The 21291-nt window shown below is 38.2% G+C and overlaps 1 protein-coding gene across 5 annotated transcripts in view; it reads right to left on the bottom strand.

Annotated features, from left to right (window-relative positions):
* Positions 1-21291, bottom strand: part of ASAP1 (ArfGAP with SH3 domain, ankyrin repeat and PH domain 1) — a 121650-nt gene that overhangs the window by 90541 nt on the left and 9818 nt on the right. Inside the window, exon 1 of one of the 5 annotated variants that reach the window (XM_026843769.1) lies at positions 4301-4324. The exons of the other annotated variants lie outside the window; for them this stretch is intronic. Coding sequence (XP_026699570.1) covers positions 4301-4309 — 9 coding nt within the window. The 5' untranslated portion in view covers positions 4310-4324. Of the gene's footprint in view, positions 1-4300; positions 4325-21291 lie in introns of those variants that run through there. 5 annotated transcript variants of the gene reach the window in all.

The following is a 21291-nucleotide window of genomic DNA, read 5'->3' on the forward strand; positions in this document are numbered from 1 at the left end:
CCGGTGAAAAAGCAGCAATATTTATGAGTGTAGGAGTTAAATTAAACTTTCTCCTTCGCCAGCAGGGGTGACTCAGGCTACAGATTTCCTTTTTTAATCTCACAATCTTTCCTTTGATTTTAAAATAGTTATAACCTTCAGAAACTCAGTCAACTATTTAAACTACAGTAACTAACTGGAATTCTCTTATCCCTTTTCTCATGATCTTCACAAGTGTGTAAACCATTGCTGAAGTAGAGACTGAAGTTTTAACTTTGCAGCTGTAGAGAATTATTGCACTTGACAATACTAATCAAACAAAATCTGAAAAACACTTTATGCAATTTTCAGTGTGCTGTATTATTAACTCTCTAATAACCTAGCTTAAATCCCTCCTGCTACTTTTACAGGACTGTTTATCCCCCACACCTCACATTACTCCAAGCAAGCAGCACTTCCCCTCAGCATGCTTCTCACTCAGAGAAAGAGGACATTATTTAGTAAAGGTGAATTTATTCCAAAAGCCAGAAGCTGGCCTTGACAGAGAACTACAGAGAAAGAAAATACCGTGGTACAACAGAAGTTGTAGAGAACTGACAGTAGCTTTTCCAGAAATACTTTAGTTTTAATATAATTTCAGAGAACAGTTCCTTCAAAAGTCCCACCTACTCCTTCCTCCTTACTACCTGACACAGTAAGTGCAAACCTTCAGATCTCTGTGAAAGAGCACATGGCAAGACAGAGGCCAAGCACCCTGCCTGACCTCACAGGCCTATAAAAATCCTAAATGGCAGAGAGCAGTGGATATCCAACAGCTAACAGTGTATTCTGACATGAAGGGCAGAGGACTTTAAACAAACCAGAAGGTAGCAAATTCAGAATAAAAAATAAAGAATGGAAGAGCATTGTGCTTTGCACTGCATATGGTAAGCTGTGGAACTCCTTGTGGATCCTAAAACTTTACACGATTTAAAAGAAAAAAAAAAAAGAAAGGGAAGGTATAAAGTCATGGAAGATAAATTCAGCATGGCCATTAAATATTTAGCACCTTTGTTCTGCCATATCCTGAGCTGCATGTTACTGGAGATTGGGAGATCATATGGAAGAAGGTATCCCTGCACCTCTGCCTGTTTCCTACACTCTTGTCATCTGCTGTTGGCAACATCAGAAAAGATTCTAGGCTTTTATCAACTTCTGGACTATCCCAGCACAGCTGTTCTTCCACTTGCTAATGGCATTTCTGTTATGTAAGCTGCAACAAGAAGGAATTCACCCGTAGATAACCATATACGCACAGTACGAAGCAACAGACAAACCTCGGTAAAAAACGGGAAAAAATCCAAAAATCCCTGTAACAAACTAGGACAATTTTTCCTCTACTTTCATATAGCTTTTTTTTTTTTTTCTTCAAATCTAAATATCAGCTATCATTGCAAAACCCTAAGAAGCTATTTACATACAGAAGGGGGAAAATTTCCTATCAAGTTTAGCAATAATAGTTGGAAGGTATTAACTGGATGATTATGTTCACCAGAACAATTAAACATTTCATACGGTTTGGTTTTTAGATGTACATAGCCCTTAGACATTAGCTGACATTTCTCAGATTATATTGATATGCTCCAGCAAAATCAAATTATTAAATTTAAAACAAAATAAACAATTTGTTCAAATGTCATTTGTGTATTTTACAGTATGTCAAAAAGAGAACGAAAGCCGATTGTTTCCTGTATAGATTGGAGAATGATTTTAGTCATAGAAAATCTGTGATTTATTGCCAGTTTTAACAAGGACAGCTGTTTGATACAGTATCTTTTGCCCTAAACCCACCAAGAGTGAAACTCAATTAACTTCTTTATTATTCCAGAACATCCAGTCTTCATGCAGTGAATGGAAACTTACTGAACTAATGCATCTAATTGAAACAGTGAAAGTATAGAAAGTCTTTTCAGAAAGCCATTTTGTTTTGATAAAATCCATAATCCTTTACAGAAAAATGACCTGTTATTAAGCTAGCCTTTTAAGAGTAACATTTTTAATATAGATTTTCTTTATACATATACTGTTTTGGAAAGAATCTTGGTGCATCAGACACTGAAGAAAGCCACCATGCTGAGTTCAGCCCTTCAACGATCTCCTTACCAACTAGGATAACAAGGTATGATGCATTTGAGAAGTATCTACCTTGACACAGACTATTTTGAAAAAAAAAAAAAAATTATTGGTGAAGATCTACCATGCAAACCACAACAAAACTTCCGCTTACATCATCACAGGTTTGAATTAAATTGAGGGTAGGGAAAACAGAAATGGTAAAAAGGCATGGTAGTGATGCTGGTTTTAAGTGAGAAACTCTTGGTTCAGTGCAGCTTTTATGGAACTCCAGTTCAAAACTGTCCCTGTTCATAAACCGGTGAACAGCATATCAAGACAAATTTCACTGCAATACTTTTTCTACGCTCTTTCCATAAGCATCCATTTCTCACCTTGCTTAGAGACAGCTGTGGGCAGAGCAAGCAAAGGTACTTACATTCTCATGATCATAAATCTTTCCTTGTAAATACACAAGGGAATACTGTAGGATTCTATTTTTGTCTTGGCTTATTACAAGTTACCAGTAGGCAGCAAAACCAGAGCAAATGCTACACCTGGCAACTGCAGCCTTTCAAAGCTTTCATGAACGTTGCATTGTTTGGCTCTCTGGAAGCCAGCACTGCACAGAATGCTAAGGGCTGTATTTGAGCAGGGCTGAAGGAGGACACAAATAGAACGGAGCAGTAGAAAAGGAAGCTGTGTGCAATGATGCAAAAAAAATCCTACTGCTGATTTGTATTCTGCCTGAATACGAGGAAGAAAGTAAGAAAACCTCCAGCTCATTCACATGAGGAATATAAATAGAAGATTCAGTAAAGAATTATTTTTCTAAGCATTCACATTTGGAACATATAAAGACTCTAGTTATATACTGAATAATCATAAAAGGCAACACTTGTTAATCACAAAATTGGCGAGTTCTAAAATTTGGAAATAGACTGATTTAATGTCAATGTTACATACAGTTTGTGTAACATACAGTTTAAGACACATAATACATATGTGATGGCAACTGTGGATAACTATTTCCCATGGTGGATGTGATTGTATGGTACATTTCACAATAGTTATAAAAAGATGGAAGACAGAGCTTGAGGACCATAAACAAGGGATTATTTTACAGGCATTCAACTGACAAAGTCATAAGCACTGAGGAAAAAGACAGTGTTAAGGAAATGATACAAACAGTGAAGGAAAATAAGCAGCACAGTGGAAAAGCATTTAAATATGCATTACAATAAGGAAAAAATAAAGCAGATTTTGCAATCCAGAATCTTTTCAAGGGGTATATAACTTGTACCTCCCTTGTCAGGATGGTGCACAAAAACAAAGCCTCCTTAGAGAGTGTGGGAAGGGAACTCCTGCTAGGTGAAGCTTTGCTATTGTTTAAAGGAGGAAAAGTAAACAACCAACCCACACTAGACTTATTTGTGTCATTCCATAAAATTAAGACCATATTTACAGCCACAACTAGAGCACGTATTAGTATAAGATCTGGAAAACAAGATATACTTTATCCATGTAAGGTGCATTTCAGACAGGTTTACTCCAGACCAGATCTAAATTGCTCTGTGCACTGAATGCTCAGTAGCAGTTGGGAGTGAATATTTCAGTTTCTTTTCATCCAAAGAAAGACAGTTTTGTCTACTATAAAAATGCTTCGTGACAGAAGACATGGCATAATAAGAGGGATAATTAAGAAATTCACTTCAAAACAACATTCATGTTCCAAACTAGAACACAGAAAACAGTTCTGAAAAATCGAGACTACTACCACAGACTTCTCGTCAGAGAAGTTGGATTTTCAGAAGGCAATAGACTATCATATGCTTACTCACCCTCCAGTTCTTTAAATTTTGTGCTTATTTCTATACAAACTTGTATCCATTCATTGTTCCATTAAAGTGGAATCTGTGGGTTGTAGGTTATGCAGAAAAGGGCAGCTATCCCTAGGTTGCTATAAGAAGAGGCAAGAGGCCCTCTTGATACTAGGTATAATCTTCAGAGGGCTCCACCAAAAAATAATAAACTAAAGCCAAAAGGGATACTTGTTACACCTCAATAAAGACTTGCTAACTTTAGACACATAATTTGGTCAATAAATCTCTTCTGAATCAAAATTTATAAACAAGCCTGATTGCCCTCTTGGATATATCCCAAGAGTCCATCTTGTACTATTTTTATCCACACCCAAAAGAAATCAGAGGAAAAAGACAACCATACACACAAACTCCATCCTGATGGGTTACAGGTTGCTGATTCCTGTGGCTCAATAAAGGTGAGGCTCCACAATCTTAGTACCAATCAGTACCAAGGTTCAACATGTATTTCCAGCAGACACACACAGAGCACAAAGGTCTCGTCATGCTGGTCTCCACTGTGAGTAACCAGAACAAAAGCACGTTATTGCAGTGCAATGTGCCTCCTGCACAGATACATATGCAAATGGGTCTCTCAACCTTACGATGTCTCCAGCAGTTGGCTTGGACCCACTGGTGCCTCTGGCAGCCAACTGGCAGACTTTCTGATCTCTTGGTCTCTCCTAGATTTACAGCTGCTTCAATACCTGGCTCCCAAGCATCTTACATACTCATCAGCCTAATAACAGTCCTGCTTAGTGTTCCACACTGACGTACATATCCACGCAACATGCATGCACTCTGGTTGCCGGCACCCCAAGGCGCACGGGCCCCTATGACCCAGTGGTGTGACTCCAGTCCAGACTGTGGCCTGACACTGGCACATAGTGTTCCATATATCCTTTACTCCCCTATCCTTCTGTTTTCCTATGCTTGTTCCTCTCCAAACCACCTCAAATCCTCCTTTACACTGCCTTTGATCCTTCCCCTAAACATCTCGTAATAAGGCCAGAACAATTCCATGATGTATGTTCTTCCCCTCCAGCCCACAATGAGTCTCATGATGCTGATCACCCTCCTGTGGCAGACTCAGAAAGAACCAGGTCAGGATGCTTCATCTCTCAGATTACTGGAATTCCCACCATCTGTCACCATTCCACTGGGTCCCTTTGTGTTTGTGGAGATAAGCCTTATATCACACAACCTCACTTAAAAGTAAAGACATAGAGGATCGAACCACTGTACATTTTGTACTTCAAATACTCAGGAGTTAAGGTACTGTGATCCAAAAAAAAAAAAAAAAAAAAAAAATCAGAAACTTACTAGGATGCACATGCTATTCCCTAGTCCCTTAAAAAATGAAGAGAAGAAATTAATTTGTCATGGTGATAAGGACTTGCCTTGACCAATTAATGACAGCCTCCTCACAGATGGTATAGTCTAACAATTTAAAAAAATTTAAGTCAAATCCCCAGCTTCAGCAAAGGCTGAAGTATTCTCACTTATACTACCAAAGTGCCCAAGCATAAGTCAAACTCCTCTGGGGTGAAAACTCTCTAAGTGCCAAACAAAGCCTCTGATCTGACAGAGGCAACATATGAAAGAAAATAAATATGCTTTCCTACACAAAGGAGGAGTAGAACAAGACAGCCCTTGATAGCATGACAGACAGCACTCTTTTCAAGTTTCTACTGACATCATGAAAGAGAAATATGTAACATTTGAGCACACTCATAGGGAGTCTCTGGCAAACATAAGAGGAATCACAGAAGTCAAAGAAGCTCCCTTTAAGTTTACAAGCAAATGAGCACAGAAGGCCTGAGTCAAGGATGAATGCAAGTAGAAGACAGCAAGAAAGAGACAACAGGTTAAGAAAAAGTGGAAAGCTGCTAGGTTACTCCTCCTCCAGAAAAACTAAACAGCTGAAAGTATATATACAAGCCACCACAGCTATTTTAGAGGAAACACAAGACACCCACTTCCCATAAGAACAATCCTCAAGATAACACATGTCCTTCATGTGTATCCAGAGATCAGTGAATTTGTCAAGGATTGGATTAGGAAAAAAAAAAAAAATCTACATAAAAATCTCTGCAAAACCAGAGAATCTCACCAAGTTCAGACCTCGGCAAGACCCACAAGCTCCAAGATGCTGCATTTCATGCACCTCTGAAAGTGCCATGGTTTCCTGTTGCCTGGCTTGCTGCATGTCATTAAGAACCTACCACCTTTGGTAATACTTATTTTAATTTACCAATGTACAGCTCACTCATGTAACACTTTGTGTCCTTACCTCTGCCTGCTGTTAAGGTTCTCCAGGCTCCTCTCTTTTCTGAATCCTTATTGTCTAAAATCACCCAGAAGGTCGTCTTTTTTCCACCTAGTCTCTTCCTCCTCCAGCTTTCACTTTGAGAATTTCATGGCTTTACTCAAATCCATATTATTCCCATTCTCTCCTTCTGTTTATCAGTTGATCAGTTTCTTGCAGATAGCTTACAAAACACATTTTGCTACAACCCTTCTGGCTGAGGGCTCAGTAAAAGTTCACATCCTTCCAGGAAAAAAAAACAAACACAACAAACCTACCCAAAGAGCTAAGATACAAGTAACACATTTTAACACGCTTTCAAGGTAACTGCAAAACAACCGAAGAACACATAATATACTCGCAGACTAACCAAACAGGTGAGTAAATTCAGAGATTACCAACCACAAATTTAGAATAAATTAATGTTAGATACAAACCTAAAAACCATGCAGTTAAAAAAAGTCACTGTTCCCAAGGTGCTATTACAGACACTACTAACTAATTAAAACAGGAAAAATGCAGAACTTCCATTTTTCAAATGTTATTAACAAAATGGTTTCCCAGTTAGACAACCCTAATCCATACTGCTGTAGTGCCTTCCACGTGCATGCCTGCATGTGGCACAAGAGAATATGCAGTCCAGGGCTGGAAGACAAGGCAGGACTGCACCACTCAGTGAACAGGCGGCTCCGGCTCATGAAGAGAAACACCTTCAGCTAGCCATGGTGCCTTCAGCTAGCCATGGTGCCTGCAAGAACAGATGCTAAGAAACCTTGTGAAACTCTGGAAAGTGATGATTTAGGCTTTGTCCTGTAATTATGCGTTTAACAAATAATTAGTTCACACTTAAACGTTTCACTCTGCTAATATTTACAGTAAGACTTTTTAATTAATAACTAACAAATTTAAATTCTATGGATTCTTTCAGATTGTTTATTACACTAAACTACCTTGAATTGCTTTCACATGACAACAGGGTAAGACTACATGGTCACTCAGGTAACAACACATACTGCAACTACTGTGTGCATGCTCTTACATACCGGAAATATAAAATCTAAAAAGACCTTCACTGCAACATCACTATTTCACAGCAACTAGTAGCAGCTTTGCTAAGAGGTTAATAACTAAAACTTCCCAGGCAGTTTGTGGTAGCATGTAACTTCCTAAATTAAGTATGCTCGGCAAAATAAAGTGTTAATCCTATAATGAAGTGTCACCAACTTCAACTGAGCTCAAGTAATTCAGGGAATCCTCAGTCTTACAAGAAAGCAAGCCTTTCTGTAATACAGCAGTATCTTCCAATCTCTACACATGTCATTTAAATTGAACTAAGGTATCACAGACTCCTGGAGTTAGGTTAAGTATGAGATTATAAGGCTGGTATTGGATGTCTTGGGAATCTTGGGGGAAAAAAAAAAACAACACACACCTCAGTTATATTCTAAGCTTTGTGAAACTGAAAGAAAATGTCTACCAAATAAGCTGGAGGCAATATTCTAAAGTAAAAAGGATATTCCAAAGATGCACTTACAAAGTTACATCAGATAACTCTTCCAGTATACATTTCTGAAACTCATAGCTAAAAAACAAATATGTTGTGCACCTCTAAGTTTCACAGTTGAATGGTACAACAGCTAATCTAAAACCCCAAAAGTAAAGATTTTTTTTCCCCCCTAGTTATCACAAGGCAAAACTGAGTTCCAGTTCTATCGTTGCAATGAATCCAGAGTACCTTCCTGCTTGGTGAGAGAACAGCTGATACAAAATCAACACTCCAAATCAAAACACTCTTATTAAAACACTTTGCATTTTAGAAAGATTGAAGGGACAGTCACATGGTATCCTGCCTTTTTGATTATGGAAACTTGTACAGACCCCTTATTCAAAAGCAAGGCTGTCAAAAACATACCACTATTTGAATACAACTTCTCCCCTTCATGTCTTATAGAACACAGATGTCTTGGCAAGGTTGGCACTAAAAAAACCCCAAGCTATTCAACCAGCTGCTTTGATTTTGTTATGCCTGAAGTGTCACATGCTTACTTGAGACCTCTATTCCATTTATGACTTCAGTCAGTATAAAGCTTTTTGCTGTTTATTAGCATGAGGTGCAGTTTTTAGATTATTTCCTCTCATACAAAGAAACAAAACAACTCATGTAGAAATAATTGACCCAAATTAATGAAAATAAAAGCAAGTCTTGAAAATCAATAAATCATTAACAATGTATAAATGTCCACAGACCACACAATATAAATCATGTTCTTTATTCAAATGTTAGAGATATAGCCAACATACAGCATCTTAACAAGTAAAATGAAACTGAACCATTAATAACTACCCCTGCAAATGCTTCTAGACTGAAGCAAACACAAAGTAGTTTAGACTACATTTTTCCAGGTTATCTTCCTTAACAGCACTGTACAATCATTGAATCTACCTAACTTACAGGGCTTAACTGCATCTGCACCATAGATTACAAGGGAGCACTGTGACCAGAAAGTATACTTTCCAAATCACCTAGCAGTTTCCAAGCAACTCACTTGTTAGGAGAAGCATTATTCTCAAAGAGCACCAAGAGAGACACTAAAACATACGTACCTTAAAGGTATCCTTTAGGCTCTCCAAAGATGAAATATAATTGTCAGCTTGGAACCCAATTGATCCAAACTGCTGGTAGAAGGGGATGAAAAACTAGCTGTCTGCTATTTTGCTTTGCCTGTAAATACTATCATCTGAGTCATCTTAAGTGTTCTCAAGAACAACCAGGTTGAGTCACCACTGGTGCAGTTACTGTACTACTGAACTAAAAGCAGAAATTTTTCACTTAACGCTGGCATCAGTAAACATAAAGGAGTAATTTTTTAACAGGTTGTACTACAATTCATTCATCATAAATCACATCAAATAGGGACTATTTGAAACAAAATGTTTATTATTATACAATACAAATATTTCTTCTGAATTGTATATCTTATTATACATTAAAAATACCCTTAAAGTATATGAATTCTTGAATGAGTTATGCTTTTCAAGATGACACTTTTTTATTATTGTTGCGTTAGAAACAACTGCATATACCTGATCCCGAGAGAAGAAAAGCAATTATGGATGAAAGCAATAGGTTCTTTTTGTTTGGTTCTGCTTAAGTATTAATTCCACAGCCCCCTTCATACTTGATAAGCAGGTACATGTTACTGTCTACTGTTATCATAAGCTTAGGAAAAAAGTTGGAGGTCAGTTACTCCAAAAACTGTAGACCCTATTGTGGCCAGACTTGAATTCAATGTCTGTAGTAATACATACTTATCCTATTCAGTACCCTTATAAAATATGATTGTTGATGTACAGAGACACAGAGTTTGTACCATGAAAAAAAAAAGTTCAACCAGAAAGACCCTGCAGTGTAACATACTTAGCAAGTCACAAAAAGGGACAGGAAAATTCTACCACACTCTCAAGCAAACATCAGCCTGTCAAATACAACAGACTAGTTTGCAAGATACCTTGATCCATATTTGTATCTCCAAGAAGGAAAAAAAAAAGAGAAAGATTAAAAGTCTAGACTCCTCCCTCTTTTCCACCCACTACTTCAAAGATAAGATTAGTAATACACACAAACATTCTGCATGTAGACTGGTTGTGATTTCTACCAGGTGCAGCAGGAGGTATGACGATAAAAAAAAAAAGAGTGCAGGACAGGCAGTTCTTCAGCTGACTCAGTGTGCTAATTTCAGAGAGACAGAGGAAAAGCTCTAAGTGAAGTCAGGTGCAAGTATCTATCATTCTCCCATTTTTTTCCTACATCATTTAGAAACATTTGCAATTGTACTGTCCATTCTCAAAGTCGTAATGTTTTAAATTTGCACTCTATATTGCCCTGGTGTGAGTTGAGTGTGATATTAAGGTAAAGAGAGTAATGAATTTTTCATTCCACCATGTAGCAAATTACCAAAAAGGGGTACACTACCCAACACCCCAGCTGGCTATTCTATGCTTTAGATTATTCAAGGGGTTATCAGAAGCACAAGTTCCCATTTCAACTGGAGGGCCCAAGCAATGAAGCAGTATGACAGGCTCAGAAACTCAGAAACTATGCCCACACAAATTGAGGATTTTCTGCAGCCATCTGGATTTCCAGAAGTTTTATGACCCAACATAGGTACCAGCTCATATGTACAGCAGAAAGTCCTACTGGGCAAGTATATACTCAGGAACCTAGACATCAGCACCCACTCATCATATCCAGTCTGCAAAATCTACAAGGCATGCACAGCAACTCCTAAAAGCATTGCATTTGTTACACACTTCCAGAACAACTGTAGTAAAAGCCTAGTTCTCCCAAAATTGTCAAACTTGCTACATATGCAATAATCATGGAAATGGATTTAAATGTCCTTTAAGTACACTTATCAGTCAAACTAGTTCCCGGAAATACTTCTAGACAACTTCATGTTAGAGAGTCTTATAAAAAGCATTGCACCATCAAACTGTGTGCTGATGTGAGGCATGTTTTGATCAGTCTTTCACTACTCTATTCTCTAATCCAAAATCACATTTGAAGCTGTTATCACAATTTAGCTGAAGACATTTTTAAATTTAACACTAAAATAACTTTATTGCTAGATAGATGACCTATTTGGTGTACTGAGTTTACATGGCAAGGTTCTGGTAGCCAGAGGAGGGGGCAGAGAGGAGCTACAGGGGTGGCTTCTGTGAAAAAACAACCAGAAGCTGCCTCCATGTTAGACAGAGACAGCTCCAATTCCACAAAGGATACAATACACTTGGCAACATTTTCTTTAGTTGTGACAGTTGAATTTGTCTTTGATTTGGGAGTAATTTAAAAAAATTATTTTACAATTTCATTTCTTATTTAATGTCATTCATTCAACTTTATCATGAAAATAAGCATTTTCATGAACTGGGTAAAGCTCTTCACGTATGTTTCTTCCAATCCCTTTAAATGAAACACCATTAACAATCAGGATATTCATTAAGAAACAGAAAAAAATTACACGTTGCAGACTAGTGAAGATCCTTAGAAGATACGACTTCTCTAAGACAACCTGCAACATCTCAGTTGTATCATCAGTTGAAAACAACTGTTGTCAGTGGCTGCACAGTGGTGCCCTGTGACCTAATGAGGCCAGAATGGGTCATAACATGATTCCAGAGATAGAGATCTGTTTATCAACCTTCAAACAAGAAATCTTCCTATCAATCAAAGTAAGCTTGGTACAGGTGTCTCATCTGCTTCTGGACTTAAGCTGAAACCTGGTAACTTCTACACATACAGGTTTCATTAATATTATTGCAACACTGATCTTCTGTTCCTTTCTCAAATTCAGTTTCTTATTTTAATCTGTTTAGTAAGCATGTGTGACACCTGGTTGTAGTACCATCTTACCCACATTATCTGACACTGAAGTTTACAACATGAGGACTACAGAGGTTTAAGTATATTGAGACTGAGGAACAGCAGAAAGCAACTACCAGACAAATCTTTGCAAGCTAAAAATAAAATAACAGTTTCTATTCACTGTAAGTGATGGCTTGCAGGGAATAACTACTCTTTTTTCTTCCAGAACAGTAATTAAGTTTAAAGATAACACTAAATGTAAAATTCTGCTAATTTTATGAAAAGTTGTCTCAAACTGTGAAGTGATTCCATTAGTCTTAAAAAAACACCGATTTCTTTAAAATGATCTGAAAACCAAACACTGAAATACTCAACATAAACAGGAAATAAAATTACCTTACAATTTACTTTCTATCATAAGAAAAATTAAAAAAGCAAGCACAGACCATGACATCAAGACTAATATTTTAAGTACTGGCTTTAATGACCATATGGGGATAACCTATTCCATTTATATGCAACTTTAACACTAACATGCTGTTAAAAAGAAAATTACAGTCCTTTGTATAAAACAAAAAGAACACTGATATAAAAAAATATTCAATTTTCCCTTGCATTAAATTTAATCCTACATAAGTCAGACAACCAAATTTTCTAAAGCCTAGGAGCCTGTCTGGGAAAGAAAAAAAAATAAAAAGCTAAGTAAGAAACATTAGCAGTTACAGGAAAATGTAAGAAAAAGTAAGACTGCAGTTTGCAAAGGAAACAAAAAAAGCAACCGGAGAAAGTAAACACTGCCTGGCACAGAAACACAACTACTCCCTAACTAACATCAAAGGTCTCAAAAAATCCCTATGCTCTCAATACCTTCAGGCCTCAAACAAATTCCTAGTTAAATATAATGGTACATTTTGCTATTTCTGTAAAGAAAAGAAGAAACAAGATGAGAAGAGGAAGAGCCACATGCTGAAGGTAACATGGAAGCATAGTCCCCCAACATGCACGAAGAACTTGATTGCCCTTTTCATCCCTCTTGCCTTTTTCTTCTCTCAGAACTGCACCCTTTTCCATTTTCAGTGCAATGCCACTTGCAGGACAGATGCTTTTAGTAATTTTTTCACACTTAAAAACTGGCAGCCAAAGCATCCAGCTCAGGAAACAAATATTCTACTAGAAAAGAACAGCAGATGTCTGGTCAAGAGGAATAAAAGCAAGGAGAGATAAGTCATCTCATTCTTCAGCAGAAAAAGCCAAGGAACTAGCCCTTGCTATTGTACAGTCCAGTGTTGCCCACTCTGTTCTTGCTTGTGTGGTGCCTACACATGCAAGTCAAAAAAAGCGGGTGGGGGAAGAAGGGCACTCCACCTGAACATGCAGCTATCACTGGCTAAAGGGGAATTGTGTAACCAGCAGAGAGGTTCACCTACCTTTTGATATAAGGATGTGTATTGAAACAAAGAAACGTCTTGGTTATCAAGTTAAACTTGGAGGACTACAACCTTTATTTCTTCCATGTCTACTATACCAGTGATCAAGAGAGAAATGAGAAAAACAACACCAAAGGCAATATAAAAAAACAAAGGTACCCTTTAGTTTGACCAACAGTGTAACTAACAGCAGTTGGCTACATATTTTTAAATCCTGAACTGATCCTCTCCACTCCGAAATTTGGTAATCTGACCTTCATCCCTGATCAGCCTCATTCAGAAGGGGCACAGAGGACGTACGTTCTTCCCGTCAAGAGGCAGAATTTCACGCCAGCAATGCCACCTACACTGCCAATGTCACAACTTCTCTTGCACTGCATGCAAGAAAGTTTCCATTTCCTGTGCAGGCACTGGTGTGGTTAATGCAAGCTCCAGCAGCGCCAGAGCAAAGACTCTGCCTGACACCAACGTACCAATGTAAGGAGAGGAGGGAAAAAAAAAAGCAGCCAAATTCTTCTTGGTAAAGACACAAGGATGACATTGTAAAAAATAATGGGGTTTATTTTTAATTTAACTCATCCAAGTAGAAAAGAAAAAAGCAGTAACACTGCAAACCTTATGCCTCATTTTACTAAATTAATTACCCTGGGTTTAAGTGCTATTAATTTCTTTTTAAGTAAGCATCTGTCCAAATCTCAAATGACGTAAGAAAGCACTTAAGACCATTTTTTCTGTAGCAGGATATTCTAATATTAGCTTCCCCGCAGAAGGGTTGTCTAGTTTTCCCACACAGAAAGAAGGAAGTTTCCTGACATTTTAAATATCAGTTCAATGGACGGGGACAATGCATGGAAAGCGTGTTCACCAATTCCATTTGCTAGTGGGCATCAGTACCTCTTCACATAAATAACAGAAAGAAACATAGATGTCTTCAGAATAGTTCCAAGCTAAAATTCTTCCCTAAGCATTCCAGTCTTGCACATGTTTTTAGCAGAAGCCAGCTGGATAAAAAGGCCTTTTTATGGTCTCTTGATGAGACACTAAATATTCAGTTGTACCAAATTAGTACTCACATGTAATTTTCAATATTAGTGTCAATATTAGTGTCTCTGATATACAACTTCAAATTTTTGACAATAATATTATGATTGTTCCTAAGTAAATGAATGGCTGTCATTCCAGAAAGGTATCTTTTCAGAAAGACCACAATGACAAAAGAGCCAGTAAAAGAGATTACTAAAGACATTCTTCAACAGGCTGAAGTCATGGGCAAATGAGGAAGTCACAGAAGTACTCTACAAATTAAATGTAAATGTCACAAAACCAAGATATTTATATTAGCAATTTTTCTAAATGCATAAAAACTAGTCTATTTTTCAAACACATTAAAGCAAAAAGTTTGTCTTAATTCTGCTGTGCACCTCCTCTTTCATTCACACACCTCAAACTGACAAAGGAACTGACAAACCATGAAGAAGTACAAAAATAACCGAAACCATGAGTTTTGTAAAGAGATCTCTTAGGATCCAAGTAATTTAATAATTTATGTCCACTTTTTGGTGGACATACAGGTTTGTTGGGAACCTATTTGACACAGTCTATCTGAATTTCCAAACAGATCTAACAATATTCAGTGCCAAAGGTCCTTGAAAAAAAATAAACTGACATGAGATTGAGGGGAGAACATTCTTCTGGAGCAGCAACTGCTTAAAAAGAAAGTAAAAGGAATAAACTGTTAGTTTTGTCATTAAAGAGAAGCCATCAGGAAGCAGTTCTATCATCTGTGCAGCTCAATGTATTCATACATTATCTAGAAAAGGATGTGAATGGTGAAGTGAGAGTTTTCTGATGATATAAGCTGTTTAAGTAAGACAAATGAAAACTATGTGGAGAGTACAAGTAACTTTACAAATACTAATTGCCCATTAAGACAGCAGATGAAAAAAAGAATCAATCTATATACATAAGCAACACATATAGGAAAAACACTTCTGTAAATTTACAAATATAATGAGTGTCTGAATCCCCCATTACCAGGGCAGGGAAAAACATGCTGCAACTTTAAGGAAGTTTTCCTGAACTATTCCTTGAATATTTAGGAGCTACCAGGATATCAAGCCATAGTGCTGCAAGTCATCAGGGACACAGTAAGAACAGCACAGAGGGCATCATTATTAGATCCAAGCTCATAGTACATCTGCATTTTGTTCTTTGTACATCAAAAAGGTAAAAGAGGAATAAAGGAGGGCAACTAGGTTGACCTCAACTAGGAAAACTCTTCCTAAGAGAGGTGGGTTAAACATGCATATGCTAAGATTCTCCAAAGTCAAGAAGAAATGACTGATGTAGAACAAGAGAGGTCTGTAATCTGTAAGGAACAGAAGAAATAAACAGGCAATGATTACTTATTTTCTCATACTATTAGAACTAGGGGTGTCAAATTCTTCATTTATGAGCAATACTTCATTTAAAAGTCTACTTTTTCCCCTAAACACCACCTAGGTAAGCTGCAAAATTTAGGTTGCCATGGGATAGTAAAAAATTCTTTCTGAACTCACATAATTAATTAGAGGGATATCCAAGACATCTGTGCATTTAATAGCTCATCACCTTTCAAATCAGGAGACTTCTGAGCTGCAAATTGTTGAAATAGTATCACAGCAAGTTTTCCTGTTCTTAATGTTCTTCCCAAGGCAGCTGCCATTGATCACTGAGCGTTAAAAGGCAGGATACAGGGTTAGGTGAACTTGTGGTTTGCCTCAATGTGGCAGTAGTTTCTGGTGAAAAAAACTGACAACCTAGAAAACTTTTGAGTATCTTGTGCAACTAAATTTTTTACTGTTTTAACCATAGCACACAAATCAACTATGTTTCTCAACCCACACAGTGTGTTTCAATTCCTACCAATTCACCTTTCTCGCCTCTTAATTCAGACGGTCACATTCACATCAGCCAGGGAGTGTGAAGAGCTTTACATTAAAGCAGCTAGAAAAATGGGTAACAGACTAAAAGTTATAACTAGTGCAATTTAGGGGGACATATATTGTCTTTCAGAACAGAACTACCTAGCAAAACAGAATCTACTAAGTTGTGAACAACTATTTATGCAAAATAAAAGCACTTTTTATAGAAAGGGTTGTTAGGCAAGTCTTTTGGAGACCTTACTACAAGCACTGAAGCACTTAAAAGCCTTTTACACAGATTTGGTATCAGTCAACATCAGACTCCTCAAGAAGGGACAAGATACAAGGTACAACAGAAGGATGGAAAGAATGAACACCAATGTAAAACTGAGTCAGGAACAGGAATATTTTTCTCCTTGTAAGAAATTTAACTTCTATATTCAGTAGCAAATATACTTGAATCTTAAACTTTGCAAGTAAATCTTGTATCTACAAGTAAATTGTTTACTATTGGCTATAAATTAGTACCATCCAAATGTTCTGCTCAAAGTCAAAGCAGAAATTCATATAACTTCATTATGAAGTACTGCTTAAGTTTAATACTGCTGAAGTTTTTAAACATAGTTTCCTCTTTCCTCATCTGAAATGAAAAAATTTTCTGCCTCCAACATTCTGAAGCAATAACATGATGCTTCAGGCCATCAAGTACAAAACGTTATCTGGTCCCCAACAGTTACTGGAACATGATCACAACCTTACATCATCTACTTTTTGCTTTATAACTCATCATATGGCTCATGAAATTTTTCGGAAAGCAGTGTCCAACTCAGCACAATCCATTACACCAATATATCATATGCACTTTGGGAGCACATCAGTTTTTCTGCCTTTGTCCTGTCATTCTCCCGTCTGCATTTTTGTTTTTCTAGACAAACTTCACGTTCAATCAACATATTCTTCTATTTTATTTTGTCAACTCTATTATTAAAAGGAAAGAAAAAAATGCTTCACAGGCTGCAAACTCAGTGGGGCAGAACAGTGGATCCAAACCAGGCTGTAGAGGCCATCTACAACAATACAAGGTACACATTTGACCACGTGTACCTTTAGCAACAAAGCAGTAAGTAAGGTTTCTTCAAACTCAACTGAAAGCTTCTTATGAATGCTCAAAACAGACCTGAACATTAATCCACAAAATCAAAGCCCAACACAAATAAAACCACCGATTACTGGAAGCCTGTCTGAGCCTGCAGTGGAGTCCAATAAATCAAAGCACTTGAACCTGATCTAGCTGAAGATGTCCTTGCTCACTGCAGGGGGGGCTGGACTAGCTGACCTTTAAAGGACCCTTCCAACCCAAACCATTCTATGATTCTATACCACCCTAAACTGATCAATTATTTTGAAGCTTCAGGAAAGAAGTGACACGCTTGGGGCAACGCCTATTCTTTATGCATCATCTTGATTCAAATGAAGTGCCTGTACTGATGAAGAAAGAGCACCATTTCTCTACATGTTCATTTACCTTGCTTAGTAGGCCAGAAACCACCGCTCAGAAACAGAAAAGAAGCATCTCCATTCACACAACAGTTTTGTACTGAGGTGTGTGTATAATTTTTCATACTGATGTGGGTGTCTTAATTTCTTTTTCCTGCAATTGCTTACTTCACATACAAATTTTGAGGCCACACAGGAAATAACACTAAAGTCTTACAGTTTGTATAAGCAGCAGTTAAAAATTCACACTACCAATACCTAATGTTGTATACATTTAGTTCATCTAGAGTTGTTCTAGCAGTGATCTAGTCTTTATTTAAAAATTCTCAACTGTGATCAAGTTGTAACTTCATTTGTAAATTCTTCCAACAAAAGCACCAGAAACTCCATGGGGTGGAGTTATGCAGCAGGGTTGATAGCACAGTGAATGTCCTTGCTGACTGGGGAGTTCTTCAAGCACTGCACCTCACTCTGATGCTCAGGAATCACAAATAGATATCATGTATCATTCTCTACAGGGGCATCTACTCTCTTTTAAAACCTCAAGCAAAGCTCCAGCTCTACGATGAATAAAGTTCAGGTTTTCTTCTCCTACCACATATTATAGGATTATTTCAAGTTCTTATATGCATCTCTAATTCTGAATTCCTAAATGCTCTGCTGAGCAAGTCATAAATCAGAGTCTTCTGGTTTAACTTTTGGCAAACAAAAGTCCAGCCTGCATGTCTACAATGGGTAAAATCACTATCAGAGAGGATGCATCCATCAATGTATCTTTGTATGCATTGTATATGTGCTTTCAGCAGCACACTACAACTACCAGCAGAATATCATTGCTCCATCCAGTAGTTCACTCAGTTTGACTCAAGAATCAATGATTTCATACTAATCCCCAAGTCAGTCATTGCTTCCTGGGTTTACAGTATGAACTATGCTCTGCACCTAGCCAGATTGCCTGTATTTACTCTCCTCGTTTGCCCTTGCTTAAGGCAAACACATACATAGTGTTTCAAATAAATAGTTGTATTGCTATAAAAATAATCACACTATGCCATGTTCACTGCAAAACAAACAAGACAGTTTAAATAAATACTTTTACATGTCAGTCTTACTGTATAATCATTTTAGGATGGCAGTACACACATCTGGACACAAAGAAGTTGCACCATTACATGTAGGAACAAGTTATATGACATGAAGCAATAACGACAGAAAAAAAAACAAGGTAGGACAGCTCTTTATTGTTACCATCTACAAACAGCAACAGAGAGCAAAAAATAAATCTCATAAAACTGAAAAGGAATACACAGGCAGATAATTGCTTTATTTGCAACCAGGTTTGGCCTTCTACACAAAAGCTATAGCAAAATGTCCAAGAATTTTGTAAGAATTAGAGACGTTACTTGCTTCCATATTTAGAATATGCACAAGATTCACTGATTCAATTTAAAGGAAGCTGCTGTGCTGCAACTTGTTGCCCAATTAAATAAGATGAGAAAAACAGGAAGCTATACTAAACTATAAATGAGTTAGCAAACAGACTAGGCTTTGCTGAAGTAATGCAACACTGTTACAGATATTTAAACCATAAAGTACCATAGCCACGGTGTCCGGGTTTGAGCCCAGAGAGCGACCGAGCACTACTCAGCCGTTTGCTCACTCCTTCCCCCCCTCAGGGATGAGAAGGAGAAGTTCAAGCCAAAGGCTCAATCAAGGACAGAGAGGGATGACTCACCCATTATGATCACAGGCAAAAGACTGACTCATTAGGGGAAGAAAAAGAAAATCTTTAATTTAAAACGCCACCACTACTTAAATTTTCCAATCAGAGCAGAACAGTGAGAAATACAACCACATCTTAAAAACACCTTTCCCCCCACCCCTCCCTTCTCTGCAGGCTCAGCTTTTCCCCTGATTTCTCTACTTCTTCCCCCTCAGTGGTGCAGGGGAGCAGGGGACAGGAGTTGTGATCAGTTCATCACCCATTGTTTCTGCTGCTCCTTCCTCCTCAGGGGAAGACTCCTCACACTCTTCTCCTGCTCCAGCATGGGTCCCTCTTACAGGAGACAGTCCTCCATAAATTTCTTCAACATGAGTCCTTCCCACAGACCGCAGCTCTTCCTGAACTGCTCCCGTGTGGGCTCCTCCCACAGACTGCAGTCTTCCCAGTGAAGAACTACTCCAGCGTGGGCTTCCCTCAGAGTCCCAGCCTCCATTGGGCACAGCCCCCTGCTCTGGCATGGGGCTCTCTCCACGAGCTGCAGCCGGGTATCTGCTCCACCGGGGACCTGCCTGGGCTGCGGGGACACAGCCTGCCCTCTCACCATGGGCTGCAGGGGAGTCTCTGCTACAATACATTAACCTCTGCCTCCTTTCTTCCACTGACCTCGGTGTTTGCAGCGGCATCTCTCTCACAACTCCACCTCCTTCTCCCAGGCTCTTCTTTTTAAGTGTTATTACAGAGACACAGCCGCCATCACTAACTGGCCCGCTTGGCCTTGGCCAGAGGGAGGTCCACCTTGGAGCCAGGGGAGCTTCGAGAAGCTTCTCACAGAGGCCACCACTGCAGCCCCCTCCCCTGGTACCGAACCCCCTACACACACACACGAGCAAAAATATTTTTGAAAAACCTGTCCTAGACGTGGTGGAACAAAGCAAGCAAGGAAGCACTGAAGCACTTCAAATGAAATGGGGAGACAAGGAAGGGCAGGCAGTGAATTTGAGTGTTTAAGTCAGCAGCATCTATGACAAAGAGCTTCATTAACCTGCAGAGTGTCAGCACAAAAAAAAAATTGCATTTCTTCTCACGTTCTCTCTGCCAGTTTAAACAAGGTCTCCTTCCAAGCACTTCCTGTGAAAGCAACACTAGCTTGGCAACAAACCTGCCTCCAGAGGACTATAAACATTTTTGAAAGTGAGGTTTTAGAGAGAATTAGCATTGCTTTCTCTGTAACTGTACTACAGACCAGACATGTTTTGGGCAGTCAAGCTTCTGCAAGTGACTCCACCCTAAAAGATATTACTTCTCTTGTACACAAATCACAGCAGCTAATGTAATATGGCCTTTTTTTTTCCAATTCTATGCATAGACAGCCCTGGTATCACGACATTGAAAACTAATTTAAATAGTCTTCACATCAAAGAGCCTCTTCAGGCTTCATTCATCCCTCCCAGAAGTGGCTACAAGATTGGGGGGTGGGGGAGGGGGTGAGAATAAAAATCCCATGTAACTCCCCCCCCAAAATAAACTATAATATATATCCCTCTGCCTTGCAAAAATAAGAACTATTTTTCCCAAGTAATTTTTCCCAAATCAAATCATTAAAGCCTAATTTTGGCAAGGCCTCATATGAAGAACAATTTGCAAAAGAAATCAAAGCATCATTTATAGGGTTAAGATGTAGTGTGCGAGACCAGTTTTACAATATAAACAAACAACTGTCAAAACATTCAAGGCAACTTCATTCAACTTCTCTTTATAGTTAGTTATATTGTCTGTTATAATGAACTCCATCTTAATGACTAAGACAGCATAAACACTCTTCTAGGATAAGAGGTTGGATTAAACAACACACATAGTAAGTATATCTCAACTTCACTGTCACAGCATCATCACTCTTAGTTTTACAGTTTTTCCCATAATTCTGACACTTATGGAGGGAAGAAAAATACAAAACCAAAGCACAACCACCAAGAATGTCAGTATATCTTACATTTAAGCTACCTTCTTAAAAATTGTTAGCTAAAAGTCACCCATGCCTGCTGATTTCAGAAACACCATCGCCATTGTACATTACATTAAGAGCACAGGAATGGACCATCATGGGTCTGCATGATTACAATGTGGCACAGGCTGGCA

The sequence above is a fragment of the Athene cunicularia genome, assembly GCF_003259725.1.
Source record: "Athene cunicularia isolate RWA chromosome 2 unlocalized genomic scaffold, athCun1 chr2_part1, whole genome shotgun sequence".
NCBI classification, from domain to species: Eukaryota; Metazoa; Chordata; class Aves; order Strigiformes; family Strigidae; genus Athene; species Athene cunicularia.